Genomic DNA, 14,181 nt, shown 5'->3' with positions numbered 1-14,181 from the left:
AGAAAGTCACTGACTGCCCCAGGTCACCTTGCGCATTGTTCTTCAGTGAAGCTCTGCTAAACCTCTTGTCATTTGGCTGTGAGATCTCCCTGAACGTCACTGTCCATAGAAACCCGTGCAGTTCTGAAAGAACAGGGCCATTTGGATAACAGCACTATGTCTGCTGTTCTAAATAGTGATGACGGCTGCCTTTGTGGGATGTCACGATGGTTGTTGACAGCTAGCTCTACTGGTCCTTCAGATGCTTTCCCCCAATTCAGAAGATGAAAATTATGTTGTAACCCTTTCGTACGGGACGTGCTTGATAAGGAAGTGGAAAAACATAGTAAGAGAAAAGTAACATTATTACACAGCCCATTAATCCAGTCAAACATCTCTCTATTCTCTTCTTCTCTGGACTTTTCCAGGACCAAGTCACCACTGGAATAGCAGAACATGGTGGGAACATATTTGCAACATGTTGGCAGACTCCATCCAAAAATCACTATCACTTACCTCTAGTACCACTAGGCATGTTTTCACATATTATAAAAATGCAGCTAACACTTTATGTAAGTTTAAAGTCCTCCTGAACATTACTACTATTAACATTCCTAGATTTAGTGAAGCACTTGAGCCAAATGCCTGGTTAAAATACTGATTCCCATTAGGAGGTCTGTCATTGACTTAGGTGGAGACAGGGTTTAACAGTGATCTTGAAGGAATTTTTTTTCAATCCCATTTATATCTCACCATAGTGGATGGCATTCATGCGTTTAACCTAAATACTTGCTGCATTAAGGATTTATGTTATAAGCTCTTTGGAGGCTATGTATCTGAACTACAGAACAGAGATATGCTAATAATTGTAACCCACATATGCTACTACTTTTTGATTGTTTTTCTAGAAAATCACCAATATTTCTGGTGCTATTGTTTTATTGAGTTCCTGTCACATTTCACCGTTTGATTTATACTAGTTACCTCTGCAAAACTTCTAAGACAAAATACCAAATCCAGCTATACTTTAAACAAAGTTTATGTAAGTCCCCTAGGATTAATTACCGAGCTCAGAGTACAATTTATTAAGTAATTAACTAAAATTTGGTAATAGCTGATGAATTTTATCTTTTGAAATGAAAGGACATAACCCTTAGCTCTGTTCCTAGGGTAAGTGTTAGTGAAACTTTAAGGTTTACACGGCCTATTTTAGGGATTTTTAGGTCCAGTTCTGACGCACATTGTCAGTTCACTTTGTCTCTACCTGTATTTTCTCAGATGCTAACACTTTTTGTGGCCAAATTCAACAAGTGGATCATACCTAATTTCTTCATGGTTCATTGGTTTGGATCTTTTCAGGCTATTAAAAATCTCTTAATGACTTTTCACCTGCTACACTGAATGTTAAAAATAAAGCCAAGTGAAATATTTAACTTGAAATTCTTAACATGGTCTGCTAGTTCCATATAGCTCAGGCTCTCTAGACTTGCACAAGTTTTCTGGAAGAGCCATCATATTTAGTGGCTCATTTCTTTCTTTCTCTCCTTCTTTCCACTAGTAATCCACTAGCTCACAGAAACTGAGTCTTGTGAGTGTGCATCATAGATCACGTATTTTAGACTCCTCACAGACCTGCTACGTTCTCCATTACCATGTATTCTATGGCCTCCTACAGTCTCTTCCACTGGGGCTCACATGTCCCAACTACATGCCCTGGAAAAGGTCGGCTAATGTAAATATTACTAAATGTACTGAAGAGGAAATAAGATCTGCTCTGTGTTTCCTCTCCTTCTCAAGGACTGGGAAGCATGTTTCCAGACACATCTCCCTTTCACAAGAAACCTGTTCACCAGGGTGTGAGCACTTCAAGAGCAATAAGGAGGCAGCACTACGTTAAGGAATTACGTAGTCCTTAAGGAGTCTGCTACTACTCTTCTCTGAGTTATTCTCTTAGAGGGCAAGGGAAGCCGTCAGAGGTTTTCTGATTTACGGCTATTCAATGCTTTTAGCAGGGAAATGGAGGGCAGTTCAATGCTCCTCGTGCAGGAGCTGTTCCGTGTCCTCGGAGCTCCAAGCTAACATCTGTACTGTTTGCCACAGAAGCAGTCCTAAGGACAGTAGCTGGGAAGAGATTCACTTAGGTCCCTCTGAGAGCAGTTCCTCCTTCCTCCCCCACCCCTCCACTGCGCGGCTTTTATTTCACACCAGGTATAAATGACTACTGCCCAGTATAGATACAACTCAAAGAGCAAGCACAGACCAGGGTTTTATACCTTCCATGCCTCAGAGTAACAAAGCTGCTCCATGGATTCAGTGCATTCCTGGGGGTCTAACGCAGGAAAAAAGGGGCTGTGCTGTATTGTCTCTGTATTGCACTGCCTCTTTAAAATTAGAAATGCATGGACAAGCTTCAAGGTGCCTCCCACTGAGAAAAGGCTTTAGATGCATGCAGACAGACAGCAGAGCCGTCATCCCCCCTGACCTGCAGGGCAAAATTGCTTGGGAGAGAAATGATCTAAGCTAAGTCCTTCGGCTGCTGCTTTTTTAGCGATCTTTTCTGTGCTCCTATGACAGCAGCACTTTCACAAGGAAGAAACCTGGAGACTATCCCCAGAGTGCCAGAGACCTAAAAGAAGATGAGGGCAATGGCAGGTACAGTTAGCTGGTGGCGTTATGTCAGTTTGCGGGTTTGTGTGTTGCCTTTATTTATATTAAAGATCTGCTATTTTGCAGGAAAGCCCATTTGAAACAGATATTGTTCCTTGCTTTGGGAAGAGTGTGGTTCCAACACACAGATTTTGCATCCAAATATTTGTTTGGTTCCTTTCTTAAATGAACATTCACATTTCCAGGCAGCTGTGGAAATGCCTTAAAAAGCAGTGAATTGTTTGTACTATTATTCAGTTTCAGGCTTGTCTTTCTGTTACTCTGTCACTCTGTAACTCTGTGTTTGAATAGCAATATGGAAACAAAAGTTGTACAGGAGAGTTTCTCTTGGAAATTTATGAAGTGTTGGTATACCAGGGGCTGAGGGTGGTTCCAGGGAAGGAAGGAGGATGACAGCTGTGTTCTGCGGATTGTCCTTTGTAGCTATGACGGACATTGCTTGATGGCATTTGACATTATGAAGAACTACTGCTTTAATGCAATGAAGCAGTAACTCCCCCAGATTCCCGCCTGAGATGGGTTGGGGCTGTCCTAATAGCTCGGAGTCTGTAGCTCTAAGTAGCCGAGGGTGTGAGAATTCCCCAGTGTGAAGTAGGAAGATGCAAGAAGACATTGCTGTCAGCATTTTGATAGAGCATAGAGACAAAATTAGGGGAATGGATTAGATTTTTCTTCTCAGTGTGGAAAACATATCTATATGTAATATGTTTAGTACAACTGGCAGCACAAAGAGGGGAGCCTGCTTCTCCCCTTCTTCTAAAAAATCAAGGCATTTTGTCTTGCTTAAGGAATATTTCCCTTTCCACCTCAAGAACTTGCTTGTGGAAGCACCCTCACTGTGAACAGCAGATTTGTCTTCACAGAAAAGCTCTACAAGCGACAAAATCCTGTCCAAGCAAATTGGCAGGGCTCCATTGGCTTGAGAGAAGCAATAATAGATTGTATTGGCTGAAAATTTGGTCCTCACACTCAATTAATGGTTGCCAAAAAGGAAAGTGCTGGCTGTGCTGTTTTCAGGGGTCTTGGCAACTCTTATTTAAGAAATGTATTTAGAAGCCAGGATTTCAGTTCTCCTTTTTTTTCTCTCTCTTTTTTTTAAATTTTTGCCTGTTTGAGACATCTACTGTAAAGCAAAAACTTTGTCCAAAAGGCACATCAGATAGTTTTCAGCAAAATGAGATGTCATCTTCTTTTAGTTTCTGCACCTTGCACAGGTATGACAGCATGGTCAGCTTGAAGGCTGGCTGGATTTTACACTCCTTCCATATTGTCATTTCACTCTGCACCAAAAACAAAATTTCAGCTTGGGTAAATAAAACTGCCAGGTGTAACTACTAGTGTATTGCGCGAGTGGAATTCCAGGGATTTCATGATAACCGAAGCATCCTTCTACAGCACACTTCTTCCTGCTGTTCACACTAAAGCATGTGGCAATAGAGTTGGGGGCAGGTGAAGGAATAATGTAGACATTGCTTTCCCTCAAACACAGTATTTTTGCTGTATTTTCCTCTCAGGAAATTTTTTCCTCTTTTTGTTTACTTAGAAGAAGAAAAATGAGGCTGATGTTCTACAGTCTCTTTGGAACAAAGACAAGGTAACTCATTACTCAGAAAACAAACTTTTGATGAGCTTTTCTGCCTGCCATCGTCCTACTCTGCTATCCTGGGTAATACTAACACGAAAGCCAAGGCCAGCTAAGACACCTGTGTCAAAAGAAGACAGATATCGCCATGGGGCAAGATGAACATAACCCAAATGCTACAGTCAAACTCAACTTTGCTGCAATCTATGATCTCCACAAAGGGGATTTCACCTCTTTCATAAACTTCACCATCCCTTTCAATTTCAATTACAGTGATTATGACCTGCCACTGGACAATGAAGATGACATGACCAAAACACGCACCTTCTTTGCAGCCAAGATTGTGATTGGGGTGGCTCTCGTTGGCATCATGCTGGTCTGTGGCATTGGCAACTTTATTTTCATTGCTGCTCTCGCCCGCTACAAGAAGCTACGGAACCTCACCAACCTGCTGATTGCCAACCTGGCGATCTCTGACTTCATTGTGGCCATTGTGTGCTGCCCCTTTGAGATGGACTACTACGTGGTGCGACAGCTGTCCTGGGAGCACGGCCATGTCCTCTGTGCCTCAGTCAATTACCTACGGACTGTTTCCCTCTATGTTTCTACCAATGCTCTTTTGGCTATAGCTGTCGACAGGTAAGCAGGGGGCTATGACTGCAGATGGCCAGAGCTTTTGAGACTGGCCACCCAGGTTTCTAGCTTTTCAATAGGCTCAGCTGTTCTGTACAATCTGCTGATGTCATGGTAGGTATTCTGCAGATCGGGGTATCTTGTTTCATAACAATTTAATCATGTGAGGTCAGGAGAATCCTGGAGAAAACTCAGTAGAAATTTATTGATTAAACTTTTCAGGTGAAATAAAATGTTGATTTATTAAAAACTAATCTTTTTTCATAAAGCTATACCTGATTCAAGTGTAGGATGGGATTTATCAAATAGGGGAAAGAACAGAAAGAGCAATATATCAAGAATTGTCACTAGTCCAGAGATGAGGTTGTTAATTAGTGTTACATAATCCTGTTCCAAATGTCTCTAGGGAGCCCTTACCACTGGGCTACAGAGTTTTTCTTTCTCAGTCTCACCTTTTGTTTAAACAGTGGAATAAATATTCTTCAGAGAGCGAAACAGCTGACTGATGAAAACAATACTTGACTGGTGAGTTTCCTAACAGGGTTCCTGCCTTACTGGATATTTCTTTCACTCTCTAAGGTATTTTTCCCAGTTTTTGTTTTGAAGTGACAGAGAATAAAATATAAGATTTAAATCTAGCTTGCAAAATAATGTTCTTATTCTCTGTCTAGCCCTTCTGAGAAAATCCAACCATCATTAAATTAACTATTTGATAGCGTTGAGGTCTTAGCTGCATGCTCCAACTCAGAAGTGGATGCTCAGTGAACGTGCCCGCACTCTCTTAAACACTTAAAAGTTGTAAAAACACTTATTCTTTTATATGTCTTTCTGAGGACAGCATGCCAGGGAAGACTCAAAGGTCATTTGTAGCCCCCATATTAATGATGCAACAGTGATGCTTGCATCTTCTGGAAAATGATACACCATCCTAGTTTAACAGAGGTTTTCCTACAGCCTATATAAGAGTGAACAGAACATACTGACACGCAGCTACTACACTACTTGCTTCATACTGCAGTCCTGAGATATTTCTATGACTGTCTCTCACTCAAGGAATTTTAACAACATATTTAACTATATTCTTTCTTATGACTCATGTTCTCAGTCTTGTGCGCCACGGACTCTGAGGAACCCAGAAGCTGAGGACCAGCTTCAAGCTGACATAAGTTTCACACAGCTGACCCACAAAAAGACCCACAGAGTAAACTGTTTACAGAAAGATCATCCTGACAAGTCACCTTTTTTGTATGAACACCATATACACCTCTGTATGTCCTCTGCTTATAAATACTATATGATTTCTTTCAAGAAATTTTTACAGTTCATTGTATTAGCATTTTTGTTTCTTCCTCCTTTTTTTTTTTTGTTCAGTTTCTCTCCTCTGCCTTTTTATGCTATACTCTGTGTCACTCATTTTTTGGAAACTGGTCCAAAAGACAGCTCAGAGTCAGTTTAGCCCTGCTAATGTTTCTAGAGATACAGCTGTGCAGCGTTGTTTCAGCTTTTATTAATGACAACCAAAGTCTGGAAAAATTCTGGAGAAGTTCAGAGATGTTTTGCCTGATTAGAGGGGAAAGACAAATCCTTAACCAGTCTCCAGAAAAACAACCTTTGAACAGCATCCAAGGAGTCAGCCTTTAGCTTCTAAACACAATCATGTATACATTACTACTTTCTATTACTAATTTTTTCAACTTCAAAAAATGTTTTTGGAAAGCTCTTCTACTGCATCCCAGGTTGATGAAGTAACAGTGGTCATTGAGTCCTTATGCTTGCTAGGAAATCATGGATTTTCTAGTATATCTCCCTCTGCATCTTTAAAAATGACCCTGGAAATGATTAATCACAGAAGTTTGTTATTGTTTAAGGGAGGCTCTCTTCAGGTTTATTTGCTATCTTTACAAGGTCATGTGTTTGGGGTTTTTTGGGGGTATATAAGTTTTTTTTTCCTTTTTTACCTGCAACAATTAAGATTCCTGCAGTAAACCAAAAAACAAAATTTGCAACAGTTCAACAGCAACACGCGGGAATTCTGTTCATTGGAGAATGTGCATAAACATGTAGTTCTATGTGCAAGGTACAGGTACTTTTAAGGTATGGTTGTTTAACAAAATTACTATTGCAGAATAAGATCACCGGACAGAGTGTGCAGGCCATCATACCTGTGCTGCATGCTATTTTTGCAATAAAATCCTGGAAGTACATTTCTCCATCCCCAGGGTTTGTCAGACAAGAAAAGATTGCACATAATATAAAGTGCAGGAGGATGTAAATTTTCCATCACACCCCTTAGGCAATGCTACCCTCAAGCTAGCCTAAGTGGTCATAGGCAAATCCACTCAGCAAAAGACTATCCCTAGATTGTGTGGGACTGCCATGTTTTCTCTGGTCTTTCTCTCAGCCCCTTGTCGTAGACAAACAATGAACAAGCATAACTAAGGTACAGAGTGGCTTCATGATCTCTCTTTGTCCTGACCAGGTCTCTTGGGGCATAAGTGCAAATCTGAGCAGCCCACGTTTTTTAGTACATGCTTGGAGACACTCCTGGTACACAACAACTGCAAAACGACACCGCAGCAGCAGGAGTTACCACATCTGCACTGATAGCTTCGTCTACCAAGCACTCTTCAGTCACAGCTAACGAGATGTGCCGCACTGCCTTTTGTTTGTCGTATTTTGACTTGGTAGAGAGAGAGGAGCCTCACTCAGTTAACAATCAAATGTGCCATGAAGGCTGGCAACCCAGCTGCACTTCCTACTGGGTTGTGTCATGTGGGTAGTTGACTTTGATCTCTAAAAAGGAATGAGCTCCTACTGAAACTTTTCCCATATTTAGGTCATGTTAAAGGGCTCTTACCTGTGTGCAGCCCATATTATCACATTTTTTGTCAGGTAGGGCACCCTGTCCTCTTCCTGGCTATTTGCATGAAACATTTAGGAATTTTGAATATTTAAGGCCACATCTATACTAGTAAACAATGTGGGTGAGAGGAGAGGATCTGTAGAGCACAAGTTCATGCTGAAGGCCTTGCTGTAAACATTTTGGGGGTTTTAGCTTTAGCCCAGTACCATTGACTGAATGCCCACGGGCAATTGGTGTGTTTCAGATACCCTCTTGGAGCACACTTCTGACTCTACTGTAGAGACTTACCCCAGGCAATCAAATGTTCTGCCAAGCTGATAGGCATACTTATGAATGCACACACATACATGATCCCATAATCTTGTTTTCACAGGATGCAATCTAAAAACATTCATTTATCAGTTTCACAGTGAGGTTGAATAATTCTACAGTCCTTTAACATCTAGCCTGCGCGTCTAAGAGCGATGAACAGTTTTTGTGATTCTAAGACCTGGCTTATGAAAAGCTCCACTGACTTTCCATTTCATTTTAGAGTGTGAATATACTCTCTATATGCTGTCTACATATAAAATATGTACAGACAGAAAAGTGTCTGAATGCATGAGAAATTCCACTGTTTGAAACAACCGTTCATGTCAAACACGATAGTGCTGAGCACTCTGGAGTGTTTCTGATCAAAACCTACTCTTAGCAGAAATGCCCTAATCTTTCTGGACAGACTGTACTTAAAAATAAGCTCTTCTCACATCTACAGCTTCACAAACAAACAGGTAAGCCATCCCAGACTAATTCCTTTTTAGGTGAAGAAAGAGCAATTGATTGATCTTGCAAGTAATGCCCTTCCATTTCTCCATACTTTTTCTCTGAAACACTACAGTGCATACACTGCAGTCACTAATAACAAGTGCAAACAGCTACACTCAAGATGTACAGGGTGACATAATACTCTAGATAGCTTATATAAAATAAATTAGCAATAGTCACATCAAGCGGATTGAACAAAAATTTGCATAAGCAAGAAATGAATATTGTAGTCCTTTGTTGGTAACTTGAAAACATGCTTGGCTGTAAGCGTTTATTAACCTCTGCTTCAGCTCTTTTCAGCTCATGGAATAAAAAGGAAGATAATGGAAACACTGTTATGCCCGTTCAACCTCTAGGTAAAAGCAACATATTCAAATATTTCTCTGCCTAGAGAAAATATATTCTCCTCCTTCTACATGTTTATCTTCTACCTGCACCTAACTAGGTGTGTATTGCTGTATGTTTCAAACTCTCACCTGAATATGTGCTGTCTACCTAAGAATTTCTAGATGCTCTATCACAGCATGTCCTGGATACTACATCATCTGCCTACTGTGCTAGCTACTGAAAACATATTTGTCGGTATTAGAAATATTCTCTTTGTCGGTATTAGAAATGTTCTCTTTCTCCTCTTCCACTCAGTCTACCCCTAACTCCCAAGCATGTGATCTGCATTAAAAAGAAAAAAATTGTGATACAAAATTAGGCTTTTTAAGTTTTGGTTTTGTTCTAATAACAGGCAGGAGTTTAAGACTGAGTTCTTAAAATCATCCTCAGGCACCCTAAAGTACATTTGGATTTTCAAATTGCTGAGTATGCTTTATCTTAACAGACACTTCAACCACTCACTCTGGAGCTTCTGTCTAGATTTATGAACTCGGCTGTAGGCTGCTTCTTTGGACTACATTGTTCTTAACTTTCTCTCTTAAATTAATTTGTTAGGCTCTGCCTTTAAGAATCACAGCAATTCCCTCCTGCCTAATCCTAATTCTGCCCACTGTATTTTGAAGTGTATCTGATTCATATTGTTTTCAGACTTAATTTTGAATGGATTTCTCTCTTCTAGGTACCTGGCCATTGTACACCCACTAAAACCACGCATGAATTATCAAACAGCAACCTTCTTAATTGCCTTGATCTGGATCGTCTCCATACTTGTAGCTATCCCATCTGCATACTTTGCTACTGAAACTGTATTATTCATAGTAAAAAAACAGGAGAAATTTTTCTGTGGCCAAATTTGGCCAGTTGACCAGCAGATGTATTACAAATCCTACTTCCTCTTCATCTTTGGCATTGAATTTGTTGCGCCTGTGATTACAATGACCTTATGTTATGCCAGGATCTCTCGAGAGCTTTGGTTTAAAACTGTGCCAGGATTTCAGACGGAACAGATCAGAAAGCGGCTTCGATGCAGAAGAAAAACCGTAATGGTACTTATGTGCATCCTAACTGCCTATGTTCTCTGCTGGGCACCTTTCTATGGTTTCACAATTGTCCGTGACTTTTTTCCCACAATCTTTGTGAAAGAGAAGCATTATCTTACAGCTTTTTACATAGTTGAATGCATTGCTATGAGTAACAGCATGATAAACACGATGTGTTTTGTAACTGTAAAAAATAACACAATGAAGTATTTCAAGAAGATCATGTTTCTCAGGTGGAGATCAACATATAAGGGAAACAAAACTAGCACAGATTTAGACCTCAGAACAAGTGCAATGCCAGTCACAGAAGAGGTAGACTGCATAAAACTGAAATAAGGCTTATGCAGTTCTAATTTCATATATTTTAGAGGGGTGTGGGGAAGAGGAAATAAGTAAATGCTGCCTCAGAAACTCCTCCCTTGTTCTATGGAAATTCCTACTTATGGTTAGAACCCTAGATAAGCAGCAAATTATGGATTTCCACCAGAGCTCTTCTCCTAGACTGCTGTATAATCCCATAAATCAGACTGATGCTGTGCCGCAGTTTGCCCATCTGTGAAATGGGGATGTAGATATTTGGTTTAGAGCTATTTAAGTTTTAAGGAGAAAAAAGTCTGTAAACACATTACAGCTTATTACAAAGATGGAATGGCTGGTTGTTAGTCCTACCAATGATGCCAACAACCTCTCTGTTTCTTCTGTTCTTAAGAGAAATTTCTTTGCCCTCTTTGAGTTTATCGTGGCACCCTATGGCCAGCTTCTGCCACCTTGTATCGCTGAGCACTTCATCATAGGACTTGTCCCATGTTTTTCGGTGGTATCCCTATAAGGTAATAGTCAGTCAGTGAGAAAAATTCACCCTTTTGTACCAAGCCTGGACATCTTATCAGATCTGTGTATATCTTTGAAAGAAAGTACAAGCAGGACCAAAACAATATAGAGATCTTAAGACGATGCCCTTCTTCAAGCAGTGGAGACTAGCTTTCAGCAAGTCTGTCACTAGTTGAGTTGACTAGCTCATCAACTGTTTAAATATGAAGCAACAAAGATGACTTCTGCATTGCCTCCTTCAGTGCTACTTTTACTATTCTGATTTTGTACAACTCTAGGATGAGTGTTTCTTGACTGATAATCATGACAAAACAGGTGACAGTAGCAGTAATATATTCTCATTTAAGCTACACATAAAATTTCATGGATTTTGGTGTATTAAAATCAAGGCTTTTCTATTGTGATGACAAATACTTCCTGTTTTAGTATGTGGTACACCTACTTTTGGAGTAAATGGCTTTTGTAAATAATTTGTCTATTTGTGACTATAAACTGAGCAGAAGGCCCAGCTAATAAAATAGTAAACATGGGAACTCAGTAGCAGCAGTCTGAATTATTTTTTGCATTTTTCCCTAACATGAATTATCCCACTCCTGATAGAAAAAGAAACCCGACCAATTAAATTTAATGGCAAAAGGATATTCAAATCCATGAATGTGCTCAGATCCTCTTGATGTTAGCTGCTCTTCAAGAATAAGTGTTGGAGAGGGCCTCAAACCTTTGCTCTCTTAGGCAAAACAAATACTGAAATCATTCTTTACAATTATATTTTTGAAGATTGAAAAGTACTAAATCCATTTGTTTCCCTATCTGTCAAAGAAATCTTAATGACCAGAGAGCTGCAGTATTACGTCATCAAGAAGCTTAGCTTTGTAAATTCTCCTGAAATCTCATGGTCTCCATGGTCTACATGCCCATATTTACCTTTTGAAACCAGTAGTAATTATTGGGCATTAGCTAGTCATATTATCTGTTATAAGAGTGTCCTGATATTCGCTGCACCTGTCCTTCCTAGACTCTTCTTGGTGAAACAGAACCAAGTGATCTAGAATTCTGCATACCTGGGCATCCACATCAGGCTGAGCTATAAACCTCCCTCCCTCCCTCCAAACAATAAAATTCCAGGCCAAAATCAGGAGGAAAAGTTGCTCTCAAATTCTAATCACTTTCCTAGAAATCATTTTGAGTGCTCTGTTACTCCACAAGAGGAAATCACAGCAACTGGTAAGACACGAGAAAAGACTGCCTCACCTCATAGAGGTTTTTCCATCTGTATATAGAATATACACTATCTACATACTGTCTACATATGGTATATGTATCGTATGCATATTATATATGGAGAAGTCTAGCCTTGTCTTGCTTCTTCTAGCCTTTTCTGGCCAGGCTTTTCTACATGTTTACCTGGCTTTTCTCTATGTTCACAGAAGACATGCAGACACACCATTTCCAGACAAAGAAGCCTCACTTAGTGCCATATGGTTGTGGCTGCTCCATCTGTATGCAGAAAATATATAGATAGAATACATTCCAATCACATATAAATTCCATATACAAGCAAACAAAAAACTCTGTTCTTTACTGACCTAGCCTTCCATGTCTATATAGCAGTATTCACAAACCGTGCGTGTTCTCCATACAGACATAGAAAAGCTGCCACATTTCACTGAAGCTTTTCTGTGTGTATATAGAATATATATATCTAGTATATATTCCCTATACAGACAAAAAAATTAACTCACATCACTTAAATTGGCTGAAGCTTTTCTGTCTGAATAACATACATTAACTACGCTATACACATACAGAGAATATCCACTGCACCTCACCTCCTCTGGCTGCAGCTTTTCTTTCTGGATGTAGAATATATATACAGAACAGAAATTCTGCATACAAAGAAAGAAACCCCTACACACATTGCCACACTAGCCAAGGATTTTCTGACTATGCGCGAAATACGTAGGAGACTGCATATTTCACAAGCAGGCAGAAAAGCCTTCTTGCTTCAACACACCCACCCCAGGCTTTTCCCTCTTGACATGCAATATCTACACACAGGAAGCCTACAGGCAGAGAAAAAAACTTCGCCTCACCTCACTGAGGCTCTGTCATCTCTAGAGAGAATTTAAACACATGGCAGAGAAGCTACGCACAGGCAAGGATGTCTCACCTCACCTCCATGCTGCTTTGCTGCCTCCATGTGGAATACCTACAAGCACTCTACAGGCTGGAGATCCACATAAAACACTCTCCAGCACCAAGGCTTTCCTCCCCATAGAGAGGATGCAGGTAGAAACCTCAGTCAGCATTCCCGGAAAGAAACCTCAGTCAGCATTCCCGGAAAGCCCCTAGCACCTGTCCCTGTCCCTAGGCAGCACAGGGACAATATCAACAAACCTACATGAAATGCCCAGGCAGCAAGAGAGGAATCCTTCAAAAGAAGTGGGGGAAACTCAGGGGAAGCTTCTCAATTGCAGAATTCTTAGTAAACAGCAGAGAATCCTAGGAAAGGTTGAGGAGTGAGGATTTTGTAAAAATTAGGGCAAATTCCTAGAAAGTGCTGGGGGAAACAATCCAAAACACAGTGCAATAAATTACAAGAAAGCAATGGAGAGAAATTCACCCAGAAAGCAAAGGTGAAAAATCTCAAAAAGGAAATTCCAAAATGGAAAATGCTTCATAGAAAACAGTAGTGGACATTTCCTAGAAAGCAAGAGGAATTCCTGGAAAGAAATTGGAAGAAATTGCTTAGAAAGCAATACAGGAAACTTCCTGTGAAGCTGTATGTGGGAATTCCTAGAGAGCAATGGGAGAAAATTCCCAGAAAGAAATATGGGAAAATTCCAGGAAGCAACATGGCAAATTTCTAAGCATTGCTTTCTAGAAAATTCCCCAACTACTTGTTTGCAAGGAATTTTCCCCATTGCTGTTGAGAATATTTCCCCCATGCTTTCTTGGAAATTTTCCCTGGCTTCACAGAAATTTTTCCCCATTGCTTTGTAAAAAGAACCTCTTTTCATCAAGGAAATATCACTATTGCTTTTGAGGAAATTTCTCCTTGCTTTCAGGGAAATGTCATTGTTCCTTTCAGGGAAATTCCCCCTCTTGCTTTGGAGGAAAGCCACCCCCCCTCTTTCTAGGAAATTCCATCACAATTTTCCATGAATTTTACCCAGAACCTTCTAGGAAATCAAAGTATTGCTTTCAAGGAAATTCCCCCTTTGCATTCATTGACATGTCTGCCTAGCTCTTGAGGAATTTCTCCTCATGCTTTTTAGGAAAATCCTCAGTGACTTTCCAAGATATTTCACCCTTGCTTTATAGAAAATTCTTCATCTCTTGAGGAGATATCATTATTGACTTTGAAAAAAATCCCCTTTTTCTTTGGAGGGAAT

At 40.1% G+C, this 14,181-nt stretch overlaps 1 protein-coding gene across 2 annotated transcripts; it reads left to right on the top strand.

Annotated features, from left to right (window-relative positions):
• The first annotated feature begins 2,419 nt into the window (after positions 1–2,419).
• Positions 2,420–11,317, top strand: LOC104143438 (prokineticin receptor 2). Of its 2 annotated transcripts, XM_068940400.1 has the most exons (3): positions 2,420–2,631; positions 4,502–4,867; positions 9,595–11,317. In XM_068940400.1, exons 2-3 carry the CDS (start codon positions 4,536–4,538, stop codon positions 10,289–10,291), a joined length of 1,029 nt encoding a protein of 342 aa, XP_068796501.1. In that variant the 5' UTR covers positions 2,420–2,631; positions 4,502–4,535; the 3' UTR covers positions 10,292–11,317. The 2 variants fall into 2 exon arrangements, with proteins under 2 accessions (XP_068796501.1, XP_009672222.1); XM_009673927.2 differs by lacking the exon at positions 2,420–2,631 and having other exon boundaries at positions 4,250–4,867; positions 9,595–10,385.
• Positions 11,318–14,181: the final 2,864 nt, after the last annotated feature.

This window comes from Struthio camelus, chromosome 3 (assembly GCF_040807025.1).
Source record: "Struthio camelus isolate bStrCam1 chromosome 3, bStrCam1.hap1, whole genome shotgun sequence".
Lineage (NCBI taxonomy): Eukaryota > Metazoa > Chordata > Aves > Struthioniformes > Struthionidae > Struthio > Struthio camelus.
The sequence above is the reverse complement of the archived record's forward strand: the minus strand, read 5'-3'. Positions and strand labels throughout refer to the sequence as shown.